Source organism: Salminus brasiliensis, chromosome 7 (genome assembly GCF_030463535.1).
Source record: "Salminus brasiliensis chromosome 7, fSalBra1.hap2, whole genome shotgun sequence".
NCBI classification, from domain to species: domain Eukaryota; kingdom Metazoa; phylum Chordata; class Actinopteri; order Characiformes; family Bryconidae; genus Salminus; species Salminus brasiliensis.
The window spans coordinates 30,007,447-30,033,299 of NC_132884.1; the positions used below are offsets into that span (position 1 = coordinate 30,007,447).

Below are 25,853 nucleotides of genomic sequence, written 5' to 3' on the forward strand. Positions count from 1 at the left end.
TTATTCTGAAACCGTAAAAGATGGTTATACAGTAATCTTGTTTAACATATTAAAGATGTGTTTGATCTTCAACTTCATACTTTTTGGAAATCAGGTCTTTCTTTACTCACTTAGCTATTCACATTAACAGATATTCTATTAACAGATAATCTATTATTATATATCCTTGGCCAAATGACACATTTTATATTATACAAAGTAGTAAACACAGCCACTGTAGGTAATTAAACATAAAACGCTACAGTTCTTCATAACATAAAAAATAAAAATCAAAGCACTGTAAGTCAAGAATAACTAGTGACTGCATTCTGCTGCGTGCCTCTCCACAATCTGGCTTCAGACTGACCTTTAGAAATGTTACTTTAGCTCTGGAGACCAACATCCCATTTGTGAGAGAAATATCTTTTTCTGTAGAGAAAATGTGGAACTTTCCTTCTATTATTACAGGCAGCAGTGCTTGAATAGGTCTAACATCACCATTTCAGAGAGCACTTTGCATTTGATAGCATGACCTTGTTTGCTGGCAGCCGCTTCACCTGTCGACTGGAACAAAAGCACTGTCTGAAGCTCTGTGTTGGTCCAGGTTTAGTTGTTTTTTTTATGCAGTTTTCTTGGATAATATTAAAATATGAAATGCTGTTTGACTAGCAGCAATGAAAAGTGACGTAAATGTTTAAACCTGAAGGCAACATTAATATTTGCAGGCTGACTTTGAGTCCATCTCTGGCTTTGACCCCAAAGTCTAAATGCTGACCATGTGTTTAAGTCACTCGGTGCTCCGTCTCTCTGGGGCAGTGGTGGCTCAGCGGTTAAAGCGCCGGGATATCGATAACAGGGTTGTGGGTTCGATTCCCGGGCTTGGCAAGCTGCCACTGTTGGGCCCTTGAGCAAGGCCCTTTACCCTCTCTGCTCCCCGGGCGCTGGAGTTGGCTGCCCACCGCTCTGGGTGTGTGTGTACTCACTGCCCCTAACACGTGTGTGTGTGTGAGTGTGTGTTCACTACCAGATGGGTTAAATGCGGAGGACACATTTCGCTGTACGGTGCACACCGTGCATACGTGCACCTTTATCCTTTATCTCCAGGGTCAGCTGCCGGAACAAGCTTCACCCGCTTTCAGCACCACGGACAGCTGCCGCGCCTGGCAGGAAGTGGCCGGCGTTTGTTGGCGTTGTTGTTTTTTTTCCACCTGTATTCCGTCAAGTCTTTTCATGTGTATTACTATTGGCTAAGAGTTCATGGCCAGTAAGAGTAATAGCCAATCCTATCGCAGGAGGCGGGATCTGTTGGTATACGCCAACCACAGTACGGGTGGGAAAAGAAACATCGTGCCAAATACGGGTGGGTGAATCGTTCGGAAAACGGGTGGGGAAAAAACAACCGCCGTTCGTTTCTTTTCATTGAAAGAGCTGCGCGCCCCAACCTACACTACCCCCTCCCACCCTCCATCCTCTCTCTCTCGCTCTCTCTCTCTCTCTCTCTCTCTCTCTCTCTCTCTCTCGCTCTCTCTCTCTCGCTCTCTCTCTCTCTCTCTCTCTCTTCCACGCGCATCCCTTGCACTGACTGGCCGCCTGAACACACGTAAGCAGCGGCGTCGCTCCGGCCGCGTGCAGAGCGATTGCAGCGTCCGTGCCCGCAGCCTCTACGCGTGCATCTCTCCGGAATTATCCCAGCATCCCGACCATCCAGCCGCCGTACACAGCGATACTCGAAGCCCAGGTCGCGTTTTGTGAATTAGTCGATTAGTCGATCTCGGTCGCTAGTGATAAAGGCTATAGCCCACCGCGCTCGCGCGCTGCTTCGAAGCTAAACAGCGAAGGAAAAAGGCAAGAGAGAAAAATGTTGGATCCGTCGTCCAGCGAGGAGGAATCGGACGGGATAGTGGAGGAGGAGAGCAAAGAGGCACTGGCGCCACAAACCAGCTCCACTCGCCTCTCGCCGAACCGGAGCAGCGAGAGCTCGGACAGGCTGCAGCCCAGCAGCCGCGGCAACAGCAGCGCCAGGCCAGCCAGCCCGAGCCCCACGGCCGCCGGAGAGCAGGAGAAGGAGGACACAGAGAGACTGCAGCGCGAGGAAGAGGAGAGAAAAAGGAAGCTGCAGCTCTACGTGTTCGTCATGCGCTGCGTCGCGTACCCGTTCAACGCCAAGCAGCCCACCGACATGGCGCGGAGACAGCTGAAGGTAAGAGCGCGCGGAACGGGAGGTGGTGGCGGAGGGGGGAGGTGGAGTCTGCGCTCCTCTCTCACCTTCACAGGCTCACTTTGGTTTAACACCCCCCCCCCACCCCCACCCTCCACAATACCCCCATCCATAACCACCACCATCTCCACCACCATCACCAAAGATAAACACAAGGCCGCATCGCAGTCCTCCAGCTGGGAGCAGTTTTCAGGTTCTGCAGTTACATAAGGGGCAGCAAGCGGGGCAGCACGGATGATTGATGAGTGTGTTTGTGTTCGTTGTGTGTGTATGCCATGCAGTCCGCTGCTGGTGGGACAGTAGTGTGAGGGGTGGGAGCGCGGACAGGACTGCAGGATCCGCAGCTTTGTGCTCGTTAAACAGCAGCACGGCGGCCCGGGACGGCTCCCCCTTGCCACCCCCGGCTCTCCCGCTCTCTCTTTCGGAGGCTCCTGACAGAGTGGACCAAAATAAAGCAGTGTCATTGCCGTAGTAGGGGTCACGTGACCCGCGCGGTGGCGCGCGCGCTCCATAGAGCACAGCACAGCCCTGCTCTGCTCCCGCACGCACGCACGCACGCGCGCGCGCCATCCTCCACCCCGCTCATTCATCTTCCAAGGTGACTTTAGGGCCAAGATGCAAACGCCAGATCCGCCGCGCGCTACGGCTCGCATCTCGACTACAGGGACGTGCTTCTCCTGTTCGCTTTAAGAGAGAATAGATACCGGCTGCTTCTCGGGTTATAAGCTCCACTCTGATCCATCCCTGCCTTGCTTCTTTTTTCCTTTCTTTTCTGCTGGCACACACCGCTTCCATTCAAATATTTCAATTATTTTCATGATTTAATATTATTGCTAGTACAGTTAGTATTAATAATAGTGGAACCCTTTTTGGAGCAATGTAGAAACATTAGGTTCTTTTAAAGAGGTTTTTTTCATCGTGATGAAGAGCAATTTAACCAAGCAGGCACATAAAACATTGTCTTTACTAAAGCACCATAACAACTATATGCTCTAAAAAGAGGTTCATCAAGGCTTCTTTAAAAAAATTATTGATATTAAAGATAAAAAATAAGAACCTTGAATTCCTTTAAATATCACAATGAAAAGTAATAGAACTAACATGTATGTGGATACCATCAATGAAAGGGTTAATAAAGACAAGAATCTTTATGGTACTCTGTGTAATTATTTGGCTTAGATTGGACAATACAATACAGTAGAAAATTACATTATTATTATTATTATTATTATTATTATTATTTAGGGCTTGCTTGCTGAACCCCCAGTTCACTCTGTAGACTTTTTCCTTCAGCTCTTTTTTTGTCTTCTCGTGTTGAGCTATGAAGCCTCTTACTATTCTCCCATGTGTAGTCGGCTGATAGCCCTGCTGTTTTTGATCCTTCTCTCCTGGCTTTCACTCCTCCCCATCCTCCCATAGGAAACTGCAGATTTTGCAAATCCTTCAATGTTCAAGGTAGAGGCTCTGAATTTGGTGTGTACCTTAAAGCTATACAAAACAGGCTTGTTTTTGTGTTCCTTTTCCCACCCATTTCATGCATTCATTTCATTCTTTTGTTTATTTGGCTGTTTTCCCTTATTGACTGCAGAAGCCTTTGTCAAACTGCCCCTGTATTTTCAGTGTTAAATCTAAAACAACCAAACTTGGTATTAACTTTCAGGCTACTGGCCCCATACATAATCCTGCTTTGCATACAGAAGGCCTATTTTGTTATCATCTTTTGATGTTTTTTTTTGGTATAAAGCCTCAGGCTATTGATCACAGTATGCTGCAGAGTATCATACTGTTACCACTAATGTATCTGATCCTGATCTTGCCTGGACGCACTACAGCGCCCAACTAATTCCCCTCAGTTATTGATCCAGGTTGATCACTTACAATTTACAACAAGCTCCTAACAGCTTGAGGTCACTAGCCCTACTACACTCAACACCAGATGGATAAAATCAATTATGCCATCCTTATTTTATAAGCTATTACATTTTTACATTTTATAAATCTTCAAATGTGGATCAGTGACCGAGAGTGGTTTGTGAAACGGTTTACTGCAGAGAAACGTACCTACTCCGATTTCTGGACAGTGGTGGCGACAGGAACCAGAGGTTGTGTGTCTGCAATGGAAATATAGCCATTTACTGTCCAGAATGACTAGTGAACCTTTTTTTAATGAATGCAGCTTGTCTATTCCCTCTAGAGAAGTATTGCCAATAGAATAGGACTCTATGAAGCAGATACACACAATCAAATGTAACTTTATTTAAATTGTAATTGTTTTAATTGTTATTATTATATTTAATTGTGTATTAATATAGTCAATAGAAGTGATGGTACAAATACTAAACATAGTGATAATGGTTAATGGTGGCAAAAATAATAATAAGAATAACAATAATAACAATAACATGAATCTTTTGGCACCATGCCTAATGCCATGTGTGGGCTAGAGGGGTATAAAGCCCCCCATCATTGTGCTGTGAAGCAGTGGAACTGTGTTCTTTAGAATGATGGTGCTTCATCCACTTTTAATGATGAGTTGAAGTGGCGTGGTGATAATTACCTCACTAACAGTCTTGTCCCTAAATGCAACCAAATCTAGTAGAAAGCCTTCTAATAGACGTCCAAATACTTTTACCCATATAACATATATGTGATACTGATAATGTTAAAATAGCTGTATATTGGGGATGCTTTTGATGCATTCCAACAGCTGCCTCCTTGTACCTCACAACCATGAATGGATGTTTTAGGCTATATGTTCTCCTAATTCATAGTAAACAGTGTTTCAGGCACCAGGCAGCATCTTTATAACCTTGAAGGGTATTCCACCCTGTAGACATTCTGCCTTGGCAAGTATGTAGCTCAACGTCTCTAAATGACTGTGCTCACATCATGTTTAATTGACAGGATATTTTGGAGGAATTCCACACAGTGACTTTTTGGATTTCGGATGGACATCTGGAACGGATAATATTATACCAGATCCTGAGTGAACAGCAGTGTGATTAGGTGTGTGTTGAGCCATGTGAACTTTGGCCATTATATCAGTCAGTAGAAGACATCAAGGCCCCGATTCTCCCACTGGGAGTCAGTTCAGTTTAGTGAGTCACGGCTGGTGGTATTTGGGTCATTGGTATGAATTTTAGTGTTGAGTCACGTCTGAAGTCTCTAAAGCACAAAAGAGTTACTGCAGTCAATCACTGCCATGATTCAGAGTTGTGTGTGTGAATCATCATGGTGAAGGACATTCGTCAGTTGTAAGCACTAAAGGACTGACACATCTGCTATTGTCCTTGATCTGTTTCTCAGATACAAGGCAGGTCTATGGTAAAGTTGACATGATCGGCATAGTTGTTCAAATCATTTTACATAAATTATATATTTTGGTGTAATTTTACCATGTAACAAACTCAATTCCCCTCTTGAACTCAATTAATTTCCCAGTTTGGTGGGTTTGAAATGGAATCCACACGAGGCCTTGAATCAGGCATAATTGTTTTCACTGAAAAAAAAGGATTATTTATCATGGCTGACTGTATTTAGAGAGTGTCAGTGCAGGTCTTACCAAATCCATCTTAAAATTCTATTTATTTGATGGCAAAAGTGGAAAATGAGGCGTTGTAATTAAAATAAAATACTGTACCTGTACAAGTGACAGGTATTGAACAAAGTGCACAGTGTTTGACCTAGACATAATTTAACCTCAACCGCAAAAAGACTTTTAAAGTAATGAAACTTTAAAGAAATGATAGAAACATGTGAAAGACCCAAACCTTGCAATAACAGCCATAAAAATCACTACCAGGGTTTGTGAAAGGATTCTAGCTTCATCGTTTTTAAAATCATAGACTTACAAGAAGGATTCTCAAGACATTAAGCACGCCAGGATAATGTACATCCTTGTACTGCAACATACAGTAAATCACCATTTAGCATCACTGTATATTCGTATTGGTGATACCTCTCTTTCCACGTCTGTTCTTCTGAGCTTCAGTGAATTCTTTGTGTAAAGTAATTTTGCTGAAGTCTGCAGAAGAAGCCTCTTTGGTAGCAGCCTATTATTTCATTTTGGGCGCTGTCCCATTGTCTGTTCACTTGATTTGCAATGCTTAAATGATCATTTTCTGATTACTCGCGTTATTCATCAAATCACAGGCTTCAAATTCAACAACATAAGGAGCTTCCTATCGTCAACCCTTCTTTCCAATTGATTTAAATGAATTAAGCTCTTACTCTGACTTAAAAGGAGGTAGAGCCCCAGAAGTAATTAAGCATATGTCTGTGAATTCAGAAACCAAATGTCAGTAATGTTTTTTTTTCCTTGATGAGGTGATTCTAGGGCTTAGAGCATGATTCATGTTATAGTATTACAGTTAGGGTAAGCTGTACAATTATGTGCATGTGTGTGTTACTGTGTGTGTGTGTGTGTGTGTGTGTGTGTGTTGTTTTTTTCTACATGCCAACAGGCCTAGTTAGCTCTTTGTATGAACTGCCCTGTTGTGCCTTGAAGTAGCAGTCACTGACCTTATGAAAGAGAACACAAAGAGCTATTACACTCTGTCACTAGCTATCGAAACCCTTTGAGAAATTCTTTTAGCTCGTGTAATGGCCTCACCCAACCCTCCACGCACAAATTCACACACATGCGCTTCTTCTTTTTCGGTGGCTCTTTTAGACGGCATCACTTATGGTGCGTTTAACATGCTGTCTCCTTGCGTGTTAGGTCCTGCAGTCGAGTGTGGTACAAGCAAATCACCATCGCAATATCACACTCCCCATAAATCACATAAGAATTTGAAAATGCATATTGCCCTTTATACTGATGAGTGGACTGACAGAAATGTGACAGAATTAATTGGAGGACACTCCAATCTAATGTTACATTAATTGAGTTTAAAGGTAAGATCATGTCATGTTCATTAGGAAGTACAAGATAACAAATGCAACCATATATGGGCTCAATTTTGCTGAAATTAAATTTGTTCCAAATTTAAAAATACCAGCTTGGTGCTGAAATATATTTATATATATATATATATACATATATAATTACATTTATACATTTTTAAGATAAGATAAGATAAGATAGTCCTTTATTAGTCCCGCAGTGGGGAAATTTTAGTGAATAACTATGGTGCTAACCTTATTATTATTACCTTGTTATAGGTAAGCTTTCATAATCTAGTTTTTCTACTTTGCAGTGTCAGGTTCATGCAATAGATGTGTAGCTAAACAACATAAAATAAATATAATAATTGAGAGTAATTAACAGTAGAGACAGTTTTTCTTTTCTGTTACCGATTTTGAAATTGAACTGATCATATATTTTCATTAAAAACTACATTAATATTCATTAAAAACTACATTTTTTTCAATTGAAGCACTTCACTTAAGCCGAGCATCTAAGTGAGTGGTGATACTTCCTAACCTCGCTAATGCTCTAATGCTTGTGGCTGAATATGATCAAATCCTCAAAGCATTGTTTCAATATGTGGTGTAAAGCCTTCCCAAAAGGGCAGTGGCTGGCACTGGAGCAAAGGGGGACAAACTCCTTTTTAACATCCTTGATTTTTGACCCTGGAGGAGATGATGTCCACAACCTTTTGGATACCCTGGCCAGGCAGACCACTTTGCCAGCCCACAAGAAGAAATACACTGCCAACAACATGACCTCACACACCCATTAGTGCAGATAGTCCATCTCTAATTGCCAACCCAAGGTTTGAAGCATGTATGTGATGATTTAGGCTTGCAGTTTGCATGAAGCTAAGGGGTGGCCATAATGGTCTATTATTAGGTTAGGCTCATACCTCCGCTGCGAAATTGGCCAAACCACCACGTTAATATCATCTCAACGTTTCTAACAAGTGCTCAAAGAGATCCCTTTCTTTCATCTTCTGATGATCTTAGTGCTGCAGTGATGTTGTGAAGCCAGGCCCAGGGCAGTGAAAGCTCTCAGTGAATGAGAAATGAGTTAGTCAATCAGGCCCCGTGCTTTTTACTGTTTGTTACAATGGGCGGTGATGAGAGCGACTCCATTACCCTCCACTGCAGTCAGAGCGCAACAGAGTGAGGCTGCAGGCCACATGATTATCTCCTTCTTCAGAGCGGGATGCAAATCAGGGTGATATTGTGTGATGGGTGAAGTTAGCATGGCTGTAATCGAGTAGCCAGTCTGGAAAATTCACTTTCATTCTCCGCTGATTTTCTCTCGAGATTTTTTTTAATGGATCTGCATGTGCACATCTGCATGTGTTTGCGTGCATGTGTGTGTGTGTGAGTGACACAGAAAGAGGCAGTGTGTGCAGCCTCAGCCCTTTGCCACAGTTGTGCACTCTGATGGATCAATACGTCAGTCACAAGCCATGTGATGAACACGAAACATGAGACTGTAAGGTAATCAGAGAGAGACATGAGGGAGATACAGAGAAAAAAAAAACAACCTAAAAGTGTATAAGATGTGTACAGAGGAGTCTCAGCACGTAGCAAATCAATTGAAAGATTAACCGAAAAGCATTTATTTGATCTGGGTCCATTTGAAAACCATAAATACCACCAGCTCATGATATGAAACCCAGACGCGATAGGAGTGAAATTTCAGGATATTTTGTTTTGGTGCGGGCGCTGAACAGTGAAAAGGGCAAAGATAAAGACGTTTCAAGTTTAGCTGTATGAACAGGCTGAAGACAAGCTGCGCTCCCGACAAACTCATTTCATTTCAGCAGGTGAACACGCTGAGCAGAGTCTGAGATTCGAATGGACCTGACAGCACAGGATCCACATGGTATGCACTGACAGCAGTGATTCCATACAGGACGGCCTTGAATTCAATGCAATGTAACATTGCTTAAACACACACAGGTACACAGCTATGCTTTCTGAGAAATACCAGCCAGTACTTTTGAGATGAGTTAAGAATAAGGTGGAGTGGTGATCATCCAGTATCCTGACCTCACTAATATTCTGGACAGTAGAGACAGCAAAAGCAGGATAAATTATTTTTAGTACACTTGATTTCAGAAGAAACAATGTATGAGCATGTGTCCCAATATTTTTGTCCAAACTGTATGTTTAAGTGTTCACACACAGATTATCTCTCGATTGAAAAGCAATGGCAATAGAATGGGACCCTCTGAAACAGCTTCACATGAGCCTTAGGTCAATATATCTAATGCTAACAGTCAACTGGTGGGGTATAAAGCTTCCCAGCATTGGGTTGTGGAGCAGAGGAGCTGTGTTCTCTAGAGTAATAGAGCTCCGTTCAATACCACCCAATCATTCAAATGAGCTGGAATGGCATTTGTGATCCGAAACCAATCACCTAACATCAGTCCCAGACATCATTAATGCACTTGTGGCTAAATACAATCATATCCCCACAGCAATGTGTCAAACATCAAGTGTAAAGCCTTGCCAGAAGGGTAGAGGCTGTTACTGCAGTGATGGGCAGGAGGAGGAAACTTCCTGTCCCCTTGATTTCAGAAGAACCGTAGGATGCTCAGGTGTCTTTTGAACATAAAGTGTACTGCAGGGTCTATAAAGACTCCTCATGGGATCAGCCTTAGATACTGCTGATAAATCTGTAGCTCACTAAAGACACCCACAGCTTGCACTGTGGCCTAAAACAAGAAGATGGTTACGCCAGAGGAAATTAAATCAGACTCACGTAGGGCAGATAAAGAGGAATGAGAGAGAGATAGAGAGTGAGAGACAGAGAGGCGCAGGCTATCAGGACAAAAGAAGGTGACGTGTTTGGAGAATGGATAAGACACTGGCAGACACAGTAATAGAGAGAGAGCACGCAAACAAGAGGGAGAGAGAAGGTAAAGAAAGAGATAACTGCAGTAAAGCCTGGTGAATGGAGGGTGAGCAGGTTAAGAGAGGATTACGTGCTGATATAAGGAAGAGGTAGAGTTTGAGGTAGAACAAGCTGTGCTGGGAGACAATCTGTAGATTAATAGCTTTTAAAACCAAAAACGGTGCGTTTAATCAGCAGGTACAGGAGCAGAGAGAAAGGCAGAAGCGAGTTGGACCTCTGATAGTGTTATAGGGTGGAGCATGTACAGTCCTGGAGACTGCAACACTACATTATTCCCGCTACAGCGTTCCCAACTCATTAAGGTTACTATTTATATTTATACTAAGCTAATATATAGTATTAGCTTAGTATAAATTACAGTATATATAATATTTATACTAAACTATTTATTTATACTAAGATTTCTCAAGATATGCAATGCAATGATATACTGTATGTCCGAATGTTTGTGGACACCCCTTCTAATGAATGCTTTAAGTTTAAGTTGCACCCATTGCTTACACAGATGTGCAAATTCACACATACACGCATCTTGTCTAGCCCCTGTAGAGAAGTATTTCCAATAAAAGAAGACTTTCTGGAGCAGATAAACATGAACCTATTGGCCCCATGCCTAATGCCAGGTGTCAGCTAAAGGGGTATAACCCCCCCCGTGGAACTGTGTTCTCTGGAATGATGTTGCTCCACCCATGAGTTGGAATTGGAGATAAGATGAGGTGGCCTCACTAACTTTCTTGTTGCTAAATGCAATCAAATCCTCACAACAATGCTCAAAAATCTAGCAGAAAGCCTTTGCTGGACAGTAGAGGGTTACTCCAACAAAAGCAGGATACATTTTTTGTGAGCATGTGTCCTAATACTTTTGTCAATACAGTGTATTTATGGTTCTCATTTGCAGTTCTAAGAAGCGTCTGCTCCTATAATAAGTAGGAACATTCAAACATGTTGTAGCACTGCTGTACTGACCATGCAGTTCCAGTTCTAACTATTGTATGTTTTACAAAGAAAAACGTATGTACACAATCTGCCTGCACAGTTAGGTTCTTACAGATACCCTACTTACTCTACTAATGAGAGGCCTATTATTCTGAAAACAGGATGTCCCACTGCATCGCTAATTATAGGCAAACATACAGTATGTCTAATTTATGTTGCTAGTCAGAACTAATAGGCCTCTCGCTCTACCACTCTTTGAAGCCAGACGGCTCAATTAGGATCAAGAGCAAGAATAATGATCCTATCCAGTAGTTACAATACACATCAAACATACAAGTCAGAAAAGTTCACAAGAAAGTAAGCTTTTGGAAATAAGTCTGTGGGTGTACAGTGAGGATGCTGAGCTGGAAGGTATCTAGCTGGTTCTTTTGTGGTGAATGCAGAAAATGCTGACTAATACTGGTCTTACCATTGATTTTTATCTCGAGGAATGAAGCTATTTATGTGGGATACAGACTGTAATTTCACAAGCTATTATAAAGAGAAAAGAGTAGGTATCCATTAAAGAACAAAGGGGGTGGACTGTGCCCTCTTAACACTAAGAGCAACAGCATACCAGCTGTTCTTAGGATCAATAAATGCACACACTCCTAACAGTAGTGAATAGGCCTTATTCTGAAGACCAAAGGCTGTCTCTCTCTCTCTCTCTCTCTCTCTCACTCTCTCCCAGCCACATACAGCCTCACACACAAATTGCCACAGACACTAAAACAAAAAGACCAGGTCAACCTAAATAAAAATATTTTATGTTGAAAGACAAGAACAAGCAAAATCTAGAACAGATCTTCAAGCAATGCTTTTCATCAATCCAAACCTCATAGGTGCTTCAAATCCACTGTTGTTCATTTCCACTTATTTACACCAGTTCTCACAGGACAACTAGTTTGTCTTAACACTACACCCAGAATGGGACATGCCTAATAGATCAAGACGTTTCTATAACGTGCTGGTAAACACATCAAGGCACTTATTTGAATGAATCTAAGGCAGACTCAAAATCCTTCTCTAATATCTATTTGTTAAGAAGTATGACAGCTAGCTAAAACATCTTGCTCTAGGGGCTGATTTGAGGTGCTCCAACCATTCTACCCTAAACAAACAATGTTTTCATTAAGAACACGTATTGTATCAAGTAAGACCATGTATTCTATCATTGACCAATAAAAGCTCATTAATGCTTTTAAAGTGTGAGAGCCAAATGTAAGTTAAGTTTAATTTATATTGTTATTTTCTGTTTCTAAGTATTTTTGTTATTTTTACATTATTTACGTTGTGCTGAATGCCTCACTATGTGCATACGTGGCAGCATTTGATTTGTCATTAGATTAAGGTACTTTCGCACATGAGCAAGACAAAAAACGCAAAACCAAGACGTTTTTCACCATCAGCCTTTTGTAAAGTAAGATAAGCTGTCTGCTTCCTTATTGGAATGCCAAATGTTGTTGTGATTCCAAGGATTACTTTGGATGGAGAAAAAGACTTCCAATAAAAGATTGAACACAACTATCCTGCAGTCTGTGAGTGAATCTTTCCAGTCAACTTGCCATGTAAAAGGAACAAAATGGCAATGAGTCAGAGACGTTTGGTGTGCACATCTGCAAGTGGCCAGATAAAAGTAAGCAAAAGAATAAGTACTCGGCCACTACGCTCAGTATTAAATACAGACATGAATACATACAGAGCCTTCTGTCTGTTTTCTGTGTTAATTTAATCCGCATTTGTGCACATTTTCTGAGCACTCACAGACACGACCGGAACAAAGCAGTGCCACTGGAAACTCTGGGTAGCCAATAGTTGAAGCGAAAAAGGAACACTGCTGTATAGTCACAAGGAGGTCACAAGGAGCTCTCTGGTGAATATAGTGTTCAACATCCAAGCGGTGATAAAGGACATAGAGGTGTGTGGGCAGTGACGGTTACGATAGTTTGAAACATACGTTAGAGAGTTGAATGAGCCTTAACATTGCAAACTGCTGATTACATTCGTTATCTGGTAACTTGCCATCTAATCTGCCTTTAGATTTCTGCATGAATGAGGTTTGGATAATTGACATGCAAATTAGGTAAATAAGTTTGTTATGGAACAATAACAATAACTTTGCAGATATGATTGTTTATGTTTGCTGTGCATTGAGATGATCAAGGTATTTATTGCCTCAAAAGTTGACTTTATCCTGAGGCAAAGCTACACAATTCTGACAAAGACCAAGAAGTCTCTCTTTTACACAGAGTGACTATAGCGTCATATGGACAGCAAGTTCCCTCGTCATGGTTCGTTGTCAGTTGAACACACCATGCTTAACAATACAGACTAGATAACTAATGTTAGCAAGGTACCTTTTTGAAACCATACCTTGGCTTTGGAAAGCATCCCTCCCGGAAAAAGGGCAGCCCCAGATTCATCTATTGTTGTTAAGAAATGTATTAGACTCACTGCTCTTTTCTTTGTTATGAATGTTGAATACTTTAGCAGTTAGCTTTCTGCCCTTTTCCATATCCCATCAACCTTTGAGCAACACCGTCCCTCGTCCACCCCCCACTGGCAGGCGGGCCTGCATGACCTTCTCGGTGGCTCAAGGTTGAATAACAAAAAGCACTCTGCTCAAGCTCTCTCTCTGGCTGGCGGGAGGAAAGAGGAAGCATCAGACATGCTCGCATGCATTTGGACCGTAAGGTTCCCTCTCTGGTGTGTGTCTGTGAAGAAAGAGAGAGAGTGTCGTTCTTTCTGCGTTTCTGCTGTCTCTTCACTCATAATAAGTATGCCTCTACGGGGAGCCATTTTACAGAGTCTGCCATGTCACATGTCTCAAATTCTTATTTTTAGCTGGATTAGGAGAGTTTCAGGCAAGTGCTCTCACCCCCGCACACACATTAGCACTCTCTGGCAGATACACACACATTAGTTCTTTTCTCATGCATTGGGCGCAACAACACAGTTCAAAACTATTCACTTCAGTCAAATAGCAGCTTGTTGATGATGATGATTACAGTAATAATAATAGTAATAATAATAATGATAAAAATGTTTTTTTGTTTTTTTTTGTTTTTTTTACATTTGAACGTATAATATAGATGCGGTCAAAAGCATGTCCATAGAATGAGACACTCCATGTCTGACACAGCCGTGAATAAGCCTTACAAGCATTCACTAGATGGGTCTATGGAGAAGTGGAACTGCATTTCCAGATCCAGAACTAACATCCAACATCAGTACCCTACCTCACTAATGCTCTTATGGATGCATGCAATCAAACCATCACAGCAGTGTTGTAATATTAAGCATAAAGCATCTCCAAAGGAGTAGGAGATGTTACTTAAAAAAGGGGGACTAGGGGAGACAAATCTGATGTTTCCTGATGTTTCTATCTTTGCAATAATACATTGCAGAAATACGGTACGTGACTCACATCTAGAGTTACGAGGCTGTTAAGACGAGTCAGCATACTTGTCTCTGCCTCTCGCTCTGTCTAACTGGTGTATTTGCATGTCCGTCATCTGCCTCTCATCTGTAATTGGTGGATTTGTGCATCCGTCTATGTTTTGTGTGAAACTGGCCAATGAACACTCATCTTCTGCCTCTTGCCGTTTATATTCTATTTTATTCATACTTTCCACTACTTTTGTGAATCTTCTCCATCTCTCTCCATCATACAGTTTTTCTCATACCTCCAGTTTCCTCCATCATAATCTCTCTCTCTTTCTCTCTCTCTCTCTCTCTCTCTCTCTCTCTCTCTCTCATGCACTCTCTCTTTCTTTCTCTCTGCCTCCCCCTGAAAAGAGTAAGGATGTAGAATCTGTCTTTTGGATGTTAGGTGCTGTTGATGGATCAGTGCGTAGTCAGCTCTACAGCTACAGAATGCCAATAGTGTTCTTTTTCTCTAACAGAATTTCTACTTGCTTGGTTCTCCATTCTAGTCTTTAAGCACATGCCTGCCCAGAGAATCCTGAAACAGCCCTTAGTGTTACATTTACAAACAAACAAATCCATGCCTCTGAACACTTATCTTCCCAGTGCACTCAGGCATGTACACGCCTACATCATATGTACCTATATTATATGTATTTCCATGCAATGGTTGTTATTTATACTCAGATAAATAGAATCTCTAGCTCAGCCACATCAAGCATTTAAGAGCTGCTTTAAATGGTGAATAAGGCTTTGCACATGTGTGCATGTGCGATGCAGTCTTACATAAAGCAAACACTTTTTTTCTGAGCACTGCCTAGTGCAGGTTTTTGTGGCTTGGTGTAACGAATTGCCTATGAGGGAGAGTGTGTACACACAAGAAATGCGTGTACATATATACAGTGGCATGCTATTGTCGTGTATCAGGACTTGGACTGGTTCCACACATGAACAATACCATTTTTTGCCCTAGCTAGGTTGATTTTGTTGGGTGACCAATTTATACTTATCATGAATAGTAAGGAAAATCTGCACGCAGCTGACCACAGGCCTTGGAGCTTTCTTCCTCTTCCTGCTTGGCAAAATAGGCTGTGAAAGTTAAATGCTCATATTTTGAACTGTTGAACTGAGGTCAGAGAAAATGATGCAATCAGGCAGGCACAAGTGCTTTGAAAACGGTCTGTTCTCAGTTGTGACATTGGCCAGAGGGTGTACAGAGGTCAGATCACTCGCAGTGCATTCGACAAGACTCACCAGAGCACTCATTTTCTCAGTGGTACCATTTATGATTAAAATGGCTGATTCGAATGTAATGGGAATGCTACTAAATAGAATATAATAACTATGGCCTTTCATGATTAGATAATTGCAGGAGCCAAAGTCATGATTACGTTTCAAATACAATTAATCGTACAACCCTAATGCTTATTGAACGTTTGGATGCAGAGTGTGGTTCTGTGGTCTGCGTTTTAAAAAGGAACAAAACCCAAAAAGGAGTTTCAGTGTAAGTAAAGTGTGAAGAGATTTTATTCCAAGTGATTTAGGCCCATTTCAGTTGGTCCATTTGTCACGTTTTCAGGGAAGTTTGTTCTGACAGTGATGCTACATTAAAGGAATACTCCAGTGTATATCTTGGTTGTACCACAAAACAGTATTTTGCCATTTGTGGTCAGGATTGCAAACTAGTTAAGTCTCTCCCTATTGCACTGTGCTACCAGCATACTAGCACATGAAGTCATGAAGCCAGCCAACAGCTTATTTTCAAACTGCCGCTAATGCAGCATAATTGGACGGCTGAATGTGCTTGGAGGAGAACACTAACTGCAAACCAGAGAGCATTGATCTTCCTCTCTGGGTGGGTAGGGAGATGGCCCTGCCTGTCTACCCCCCCAACCCCCCATTTACTCAGCCAGCACAGGCATCTGTTACCTGATTTAACAGAACAGGCGATTAGTGTTCTTCTCCATGTGTGTTCACCTGTTCAGTAACGGTGCAACGACTAATAGACTAAGTCAACTAAATTCAACGCTCATCAATGACGATTAGTTGGCAACTAATTTAATAGTCGACAAGTTGGTGATGTCATCATTATAAATGAGAAGCTGTGTCACTGGTTGAAATATGAACGTAAGTTTTCTTAACACTCACCCTTCAACAAAAAAGCCAGTTGGCTTGCCTGTTAATAATTAAGTTCCGCCCTTAAACAAAAAGACTGCGTCAAAATAAGTCACTTGTTCCAATGTAGCAGTAACACTAAATACTTTTACACTGAAAGCTAAATTTACTGTCTCACTTTTATGAAACAACTGATTAAAAGGAAAACTGATTTACTTTTTGCATTTTATTGCTGCTACTTTGCACATCCTTGTTATGAATACAAAAAGCACAAAAAATAGCCTCAATCTAAATTTGTAATTAGTTAGACTATCAACATTTAAGATTATTCTTAATCAGAATAGAGGTTTGTTGCAGCCATACTGTTCAATGACATTGCATTAGCAGCAGTTGGATGGCTTCATGTGATCTGGCAGAAGCACAGAGGTCATTGGGCAGTTTCTCCAATTCCTCAAATCAACATGAATTTGAGAAAATCTGTACTACCAGTGCTTTTCAAATTAAGCCTTAGCCATCTTTCAAACACTGAAACAAATGACATACAGTGCAAAAAAACCTAAAAAACTAATCATAAAGATTTACAGCTCCAGTTATGTAATATCTAGGGGAATGTTTCTTCCTTTCTTTCTTTGTCTCTGCCTTCCTGTCTGTGGTTGATGTGCCAGTACAGAAGGCCAAGACCCAGGCCCGCCCAAATGAAGCGCAATTACGGACAAAATTGAACTAATTTTGCTAAAAGGGGCTTTAATTTGGACGTACTACAACAATCAAACGTGACCATGTCCGCGGTGTGACATTTAAAATTTCTCTTTCATATTTTCCTCTTTTTTGTCCCCCCCCTCTCTCTCTCTCTCTTTTCTTTCTCACTCTCTAACTCTTTTTCCCTCATACAGTGAAAATTTACAGTGTAAATTATAAAGATTTACAGCTCCATGTACACATACCACTGAAGAATATATGAAGATGGTCTATATCTGTTTCACATAAACATTGAGTGATAGAATATAGCAGCAGCACAGCTTTGTCCAAATGTTTGTGGACACCCCTTCTAATGTATGCATTTAGCTACTTTTTTTTTATTTCCCTTTACATTTTGCAAGAAACTATGAATGAACAAGTGTCCTTATATATTTGTCCATATGTCCATGTGTACTATAGATGAGTTTTGAGTCAACAGGTACTCCCTTCTTTTTCTTAAGGGGGGGGGGGGATCAATGAAATTGTGGTCCATGGTAATATACTGTACACAGATGGTGACATCTCTCTGTAACTGCAGTGCTTCAAGGTGTGTTGAGGTGAACTTCACAGGCTGAGCGATGCATTCAGATGAGATCCAAAAATGGAAACCTTGGCACTTGGTCTGTCTCAAGAGAAAGCTCTGCTGAGCCTCTCTATTTGGAGGGTTTGTGCAGTTCCCCTTCTCAACTCGGAGCTGTATGCTGTGTGCGAAAGCCGCACAGTGTAAGAGGCTGCGAAGTTCACCCTTCGGCTCAGAATGTACTGAAACTCCAGCTAACCAGGCGCAGTCAGACCCAGTTGCTCCGTGGCCTGCTCCCAGCGCAGTCATCCTGAGGGCGGAGAAAGAAAGAACGGAGGGATAAAGGGAGGGGAGAAGAGAAGGAGGCTGATGTGGAAGTGGAACACAGTGTTCCTCCGCTGGCAAGAGTTCTCTCAGAGTTCAGAAGGAGCTGGTGGATGGGTTAGGGCGTCGGGTAGCTTTGTGACGTTTGTTCTGTCTCAGTTGCTTCTACGTGGATGTGAATTAGATGGAGACGATGAATGTACTGAATGGACCGTGGACTCACAAAGGGCTCCTCTGTTTGCTCGAGGGCACTGCGTGTGTGTGTGTGTGGAACTGTGTGTTTGGTTTGCGAGCGCGTGTTTGTGTGACTGCAAAAGCCTTGAGTAAATATTACGAGAAAACCCGCAGAACTTGCATTGCTGCAGGATTTTTCTCCTTGCATTATTTATACCCGGATTGTGCTTCGCTTTGTGTGCTGTGTGTGTGTGTGTACGCTGTGTGTGTGTGCTTCTCTGCTATCTTCTGCAGGCGTTGTTTGGCTTGGTCTGCTGTGACTTTTGGCTCTGGGGTCAAATGATGTCTACGGACAGTGAAGAGATCAAATGGAATTACAGCAACCTATGCAGGCACACACACACTTCCACTTCCACAGTCATAAACCAACACCCACTTATGTCACATCACGTTTCTGGGTGTGGGCACATACTGTATATGGACACGCCCATGTACCTCCGTTCAGAGATTGTCTCTAAACCAGGCAACCGCTGTCCCTCCTGAAGTACTCCTGGATGCTCACACAGCACAAAATATGTCCCTTTGCATTTACAGTGGATCAGATAAGGCAAGCGGCAATCGCTGCATGTTATGTCAAGTTTACATTGGTTAAAAGAGACCAGGGATCTGAGTCAGCACAGCACCAGTTTGATGGGACTGTCTGAACACAGACTACCTGAGAACACAAAGTCCAATGAATGGATATGTAAGGTGGTGCATTAAAGGGTTCAGGGGTCATCTTTTTCTGGAGACCACAGAGCTTTCATGGAGGAACGATGCGTCATTCACATGCAGCCCCTCCGTGAAGAGGCAGTTGTACTTCAGCTGCCTGCTTCTAAATTTGGCAAGCACCTCCATTTCGCTTTACCCATCCAGTTATGTAATATCTAGGGGAATCTTTCTTCCTTTGTCCCTGCCTTCCTGTCTGAGGTTGATGTGCCAGTACGGAAGGCCAAGGCCCAGGCCCGCCCAAACGAAGCGCAATTACAGACAAAATTGAACTAATTTTGCTAAAAGGGGCTTTAATTTGGACGTACTACAACAATCAAACGTGACCATGTCCGCGGTGTGACATTTAAAGCCTCTCTTTCATATTTTCCTCTTTTCTGTCCCCTCTCTCTCTCTTTTCTTTCTCACTCTCTAACTCTTTTCCCTCTCTCTTATGCATCATCTCCTGGCCCTTAGCGAAAGCTGCTGCACTCATGCAATTATCATAATTACTAACGACTCTGCAGTGTGCTTCTGCTGAGTATGCGCACACACTCAGTCAAACACATACACAAACACACCGTTACGTTGCCTTTGCATCGCGCACGGAGGACCTGCTCCCAATTCACTTAAGAAAAATGAAAGAATGTTGTTTTGCATCCACAACAAATGCAAATGATTCCATAAATACATAAATAACACACATCCCGTCGAAGTGAAAATGTCATAATCGTAACCTCGTGGGGGCGTTGGGGTGGGTGAGGGTGTTTTTTTAGAGACACTCCAGTACGTGAAAGTAGACACATTAGCAAGTATAGCGCAATGATTTGTTTGTTTGTTTTTTGTTTTGTTTTTTTGATCTTCACAAGATATGAAAGGATGTATGAAAAAAAAAGGAATAGAAATGTACATATGGAAGCAGACCTTAGGTTACAACAAATGATGCTACCAAATGTTGGATCAGAACGGAATTTCCCACTTGGCTAAAGGATGCGCTTGATATTCAGGCTTTTAGCAACAATTGGTGATGAAAAGTCACACTTTCTGTGTGTGCTTCTCACTAACAGAAACTGCCCATCTGTGCAAGTCAGCATGTACGCATACTGTATGTTCTCTGCCCTTGCGCTGACATATAGAGCGTGATATATGTGTTTGTCCTCTCTAGTCTGCTGTTCAGAAACCTGGCTGCCAGCAGTCCTGATAAGCAGACTTTGGGGGGGAAAAAAGGATTGATGAGCTCTGTGTGGGTTAAATTGTAGGCGGAGATGCAGTGAACTTGCTGAAGAACATTGGCTCCTTCTCCAATCTGTCAGCAGGATGAGCAATTCCAGACCTCAGCAGTGTACGAAAGGCCCGGAACAACATTAACTGACCAAGGCTCGAGTGCTTTTAATCTAATGAAGAAAGGGACCTAGCTGACCTATGCTAGTCCTCGCTAGACTCTTCATGCTGCACTTGCACAAAAACCTGTCCTCTCCCCCTTACCCCTGTGTATTGGCAAGAACCTGGCAATATGATGCGTATCACGATACAGGGGTTACGATTCAATAAATTGTGATGTATTGTGATACTGTAAGCAAGGCAGGCAATTTTGTCATTTTTATTTATTTATTTATTTTGAATCAAATTCAAGGAAAACACAAAGACATGCACAATCTCTGTGTAATCGAAGAGATTGTAATCGAAAAAGCTTTACTTTTTGTTATCTGAAGACAGAGTACAACACTGCTATCTAGTGCTTGGGGTTTAAACACAACACTAAATGAACCACTGTCTGCCACCAATCTTTGCTTGTAAACTATTAATAAAATTCAATACTGTAATTTTGAGAATCCATACAGTATTGCGAAATAACATACTGAGGTACTCAATGTATCAATATTTTATTACACCCCTAACAAATACATATAGACATAAAAGCTGAGGGAATAGAAAAAGGGAAATTATTGGCTTATTTTTTACTTGCAATGGAAGAGTTAGCATGGAAGGCCAGACTGGTAAAAGAATAAACAATGAAAGGTTAGGCATAAAATAAAACTACAGACCGTCTCTAGAGTTACACACTGAAATAAGAACACAAACACAGTTATTTTCACAATTCATAAGAGAGCTGTAATGTGTGCAATAAAAATTAACATGCCATTTTATCATATTTATACACTGAAAATATCACCTTATTTGTTTCTATGGTCTAAGCTGCATATAAAATGGGGAGATGTTGTTTGCTGAGTGATTATAAATGTCCAAACCTCACTGTAACCCTAAGGCTGCACCCAGGAAAGCAGAAATGAATACAATACAGAAACATAAACACAATACAACAAGCAAAGCAATAAAAACCCAACCTAGTCTGCTACCGTCCACATAAGTGGTGAAGGAGCTGAGTAGGTGGCAAAGAAAATGTTAGGAAATGGGAAGACGCATAGAGCCTGTTTACACCTGACATTAACTTGTGTTTCATTTCCGAACAGTATCTAAAAATACTTTTACTGCCTGTTTACACTTTACCAAGATTTGTCTCCAGTGTGACCAGATTTTAAAAATGGCATAAAAAACACATAATTCCCGTTTTACATCTGTAAACTATGGATTCTCACCAGAATTGTCCTGCTCTGAGAGACGGTTAACAGTTAAGGTGAATAGTGGTGGCTCTACAACGTAGTGGAACAATCGAAGGTTCTCACATGGCCTGAATAGCCTGTTTAAACCACAAGGGTACAACCTCTGTAATACTGCCATCTTCTAAATAAGCACATGTGTTTTTAGATTGTGGGATCTAATCACAATGCATCTTGGGGATGTATGCACCTGGCTTTTTTATGCAGACCAGTGATATTCAAATGATCTGGTCACCAAAAATGCATAATAATACGTAAACAGTGTAAACAGGCTCATACAGGTCCAGCAGCACGCTAGCTAGAAACAAATCCAACAATTTATTGCATAAACAAGAGGAAGTTATAACTGATTTTTATAACTGATCTTAAAAGTCCTAAATCAGTTGGTTCTTCTGATTTAGTCCTGTTCTAGACTTGCATTCCTCACTCCTACAACCTGGGAATAACTCAGCTAGTTTGCCCAGCTATCCATGTAATGACTGAAAAGAGGCTTTTTGGATGAATTAGGTGAAACTCTGTGCTAGATTCCTCCAAAAGCAGCCACAAATTCTAAGGAGAAAAGGAGAGAATCAACAGGAGAGCCATATTTCCAGAAAATTACCAAATGTCTGCCCATTTAGAAATCCATCAGCTAATTTAAAATGCAGCCAGTACAAAATGATCCAAGCAAACCTGACGGTATAAATGACTGCTGCCTTTAACAAGTGGTGCAACAGCTCTCGCAAAGTTTACTCTCACTTTAAGTGTATTTCGCTGCTTGCCTGTAGAACCATGTATACAGTAGTGGATTTAGTAGGGTCTGAAGGTTGGTTGATAAGGCATTGCCCCTCTACATGACCCCCTGACACCGAGGGGCCTGTTCCAAAGAACCCATTCAGGCATTTTTATTTTGAAAGTGAAAAAGGATCTAAAGTGAAAGAACTTACAGGTTCTTAGACTAAAAAACACATTACGCTGGTTAAATGATTTTCTGCAGAACCTGGGAAGAAACCCCACCAGGCTCCCCTCCATCTCCCTTGCCCTTTTTCCTTTTCAGAAGTGAGCAAAATAGTTTTTCATGCTGCAGCATAACTCTTGGGAGCTTTATAGCACAGAACAGACAAAGCTCTATTTCTCTCAAAAAAAAACTCTGTGAGCAAAAACATATCAGAAATATTGATTGTATTTTGCTTTTGCTCATTTCCAAGACACACTAAAACACTCTGAAAGGACAAATTGTGTGTGTGTGTTTGTGTGCTGTGGTATGTCCATTTCTGTGTGAGGGAGAGCGAGGACAGTAGCCGAGAGATGAACACACAGATGGTGCTGTAATGCCTCACAGGCACACTCTACATGGTACTTTTCCACCTTCCTCCCACACCAGAATCTATCTCACGCGCATGCAAACACATACACACACACACACACATGCACACTCTCTTTTCTTCCTCTCTCTCACATACACATAGACACACAACCCAGACTTTTTTCATTTCTCTAGACAGCAGTGGGCCACAAGCAATTAAAAACGGAGGGCATTTTGGCATCATATGATTCTGATTCACATGACGTTTCCTGCTCTTTCAGTTCCTTTTACTCATACTGAACGCCCATATTTCAGGTGTGTCTTAAATCACACAACAGCACCACTGAACCAAGATGTTAAAGGTCAATGGGAAACAAGCTGCTCAATCTTTTTAAATTGCCATTTGCCTTAAATTGGAAATCAAGCCCTGAAACTAAACATTGATTCCAAGAATTCCGTAAATTCTAAGCATCAATTTTTCTCTGGCAGAGCTTTTCAGGGTAAGGAAGCATGAAAGTGACACATCAGACTACAAAGATTATATTTGTCACTGAGATGGTGTACCCAGAATGGCGAGAATCATCCATGGCAAGAATGCTGTCTATTTTAAAATTATTTATTCGATTTTAAGGCTGTTATACATTTTTAGAGGTAAAGTGTGTGGTGTATCCCACAAGCCTATGCAGTCACATCAAGTCAGGGATAGACAATGATATTGTGATAGCCTGGGCAGACGTATCTTTGGATACACACACAATGGTATTGCAATTTCAGATTTTTTTGTTTTGTTTTTTAATTATTATATTTATTAAAAAAAAAAAAAAAAAAAACATCCCATGGATGGATGAGTTCAAACTTGAGGAGGGTTCAGATTACACTCATAATGAATAAATATGTATTTGCTACATTTATATAATAATTTGTCCATAGTCGTGGGCTATTTGTTCATTTATCTATCTGTAGTAGATAAGTTCCTAGTTCTAGTTTCTAGTATAACAGGGTTATGTTCTTTAAGGATGTAAATACGTATCACAGCCCTTTGGCGCTATACAGACGTAGTAGCGGGAGCAGTGAAGATGACAGGATGCTTTGATATGCGATTACCCACCGTCAAAAAAGCTGATGACCGTGAAATGAGACAATGAGGTGCGGGTAGCTACTCGTTCACAGAAATCATTAAAATCATTAAAGTGTGAGTGAATGATAAAAAAAAGTCACTCAGTCACTTGGCTTGCACTAGGTAAGTAAATGCATATTCTACACCCCAAATAATGCAAACTAACACTGCATGGGTGTTATTCAAACAACATGATATGAATAAATATGAACACAAAAAATATGTACACTATATGTCCAAATGTTTTTGGACACCCCTTCTGATGAATACATTCAACTACTTTAAGTTGCACCTATTGCTGGCACAGATGTATCTAGTCCCTGTAGAGAAGTATTGGCAATAGAATAGAACTCAGAATAGAATGTTCATTTAATTCAGATAAACATAAACCTTCAATTTTTTTTAATACACCTGACTTCAGAAGAAACAATGAATGAGAAGGTGTCCTAATACTATTGTCCTTATAGTGTAGACTGTTTTACACATGTTTTAATGTACTTTTGTTAATTTATTTTTTTTTTTTACATTTTCAGATTCTTGTATTTATTATCTGAATTATTTTTTAGTATGTAGCATGTCTACTCAATACTACTTCCTCTGAAGATTAGCTTAGTTGTTGCAAAACTTTTTTATTAATATGGCCCTGATAGAAAGACGATTCTGCTTTATCGGATGCTTTTCCAAAACAGCTGTAAAGGCAAAATGAAAGAAAAATAGTTGCCTATTAGTAGCTTGTTATCAGGTTTTGTCGTTCTTTTCTCTACATGGTGAGGTTTTAGTGATAACGTTCTGCTCTTTATTTTCAGAAAATTATTTTACGGCAAGCTGGTGAGGTGCAGCACTACAATCCCAGTGATATTAGCATATGCTACCAAATTAAAACTACCAATTTGAATATTTACAGAAGACTATAATAATTACAGTAAATATTTGCTTTTTGTTCACATATTTATTGAATAAAATACAATTTCATATACAATCTAAAAGTCCCTCTGTCACTTCCTGGAGCTGGCGTTCCATATAGCCCATTCAGACCCAGCACTGAGCACAGGGTATCATATCTCTGCTGATGGTCTACAGCAGAAACTTCTTCAACATAGTAACTTCACTGTTCTTCACACTTGTTTCTGTGTTCTTCACCTGCTTTAATGGAACATTAAAGGGGCATAAAGAGCCAGTTAAACAATAAACTTAAAAATGGGCCACAATCTACATACCTTTACAGATGTTTTAAGTGCTATACTGATGCACACAAAAAGGACGCACACAAGGATTAGTGAAAAAGGCTCAAATGTAACTGACTGGCTGTAATTTGGGATTGGTATCAGGCAAGGCTGACAAAGTACTGCATACATAGAGTTACAGAATTCAAGAAAAGTGCATGATGTGCTGTTTTAGGAAAAGGAGTAGACGATGGTGGTAATAGACAATTTCTAGTCACACTGTGTACATACACCATAGAAAGAGTTGTGTGTGTCTGAGATAAAGAAAGAGGAAACAGTCACAGTATTGTTGCTGTTCCTCTCACTGCTGCTCCGCTGTTGTGAGTAGGAGGCGGTTGCTGCTTGGCTGCTTGTCATCTCCGTCTCCTGCACGACACCTCTTTTCGTTCTGTGGCTGCCTTGTTTGCCGCTGATAATCGGCAAGGGTGATGCATTTACATCATCTCCAGCCCAGTCCTTCAGGACTTCACAGTGTCCATGTTTAAGCTCTGTTCCAGCTCCCTACACACCTGAGCCAGGTAAACAACTGCTGTGGAACTGTGATTAGGATGCTCAGGTGTGTTTGCAGCTGGAATAGG

General features: G+C 41.2%; 1 protein-coding gene across 7 annotated transcripts in view; it reads left to right on the forward strand.

Moving 5' to 3' along the window:
• The first annotated feature begins 1,531 nt into the window (after window positions 1-1,531).
• The window catches only part of cadpsb (Ca2+-dependent activator protein for secretion b), an 89,144-nt gene continuing 64,822 nt past the window's right edge, over window positions 1,532-25,853 (forward strand). For 5 of the 7 annotated variants that reach the window (XM_072684556.1, XM_072684560.1, XM_072684557.1 and 2 more), the window contains exon 1: window positions 1,533-2,179. In XM_072684556.1, coding sequence (XP_072540657.1) covers window positions 1,838-2,179 — 342 coding nt within the window. In that variant the 5' untranslated portion in view covers window positions 1,533-1,837. Of the gene's footprint in view, window positions 2,180-25,853 lie in introns of all 7 variants that reach the window. The other 2 variants (XM_072684562.1, XM_072684558.1) reach the window with 1 other exon arrangement.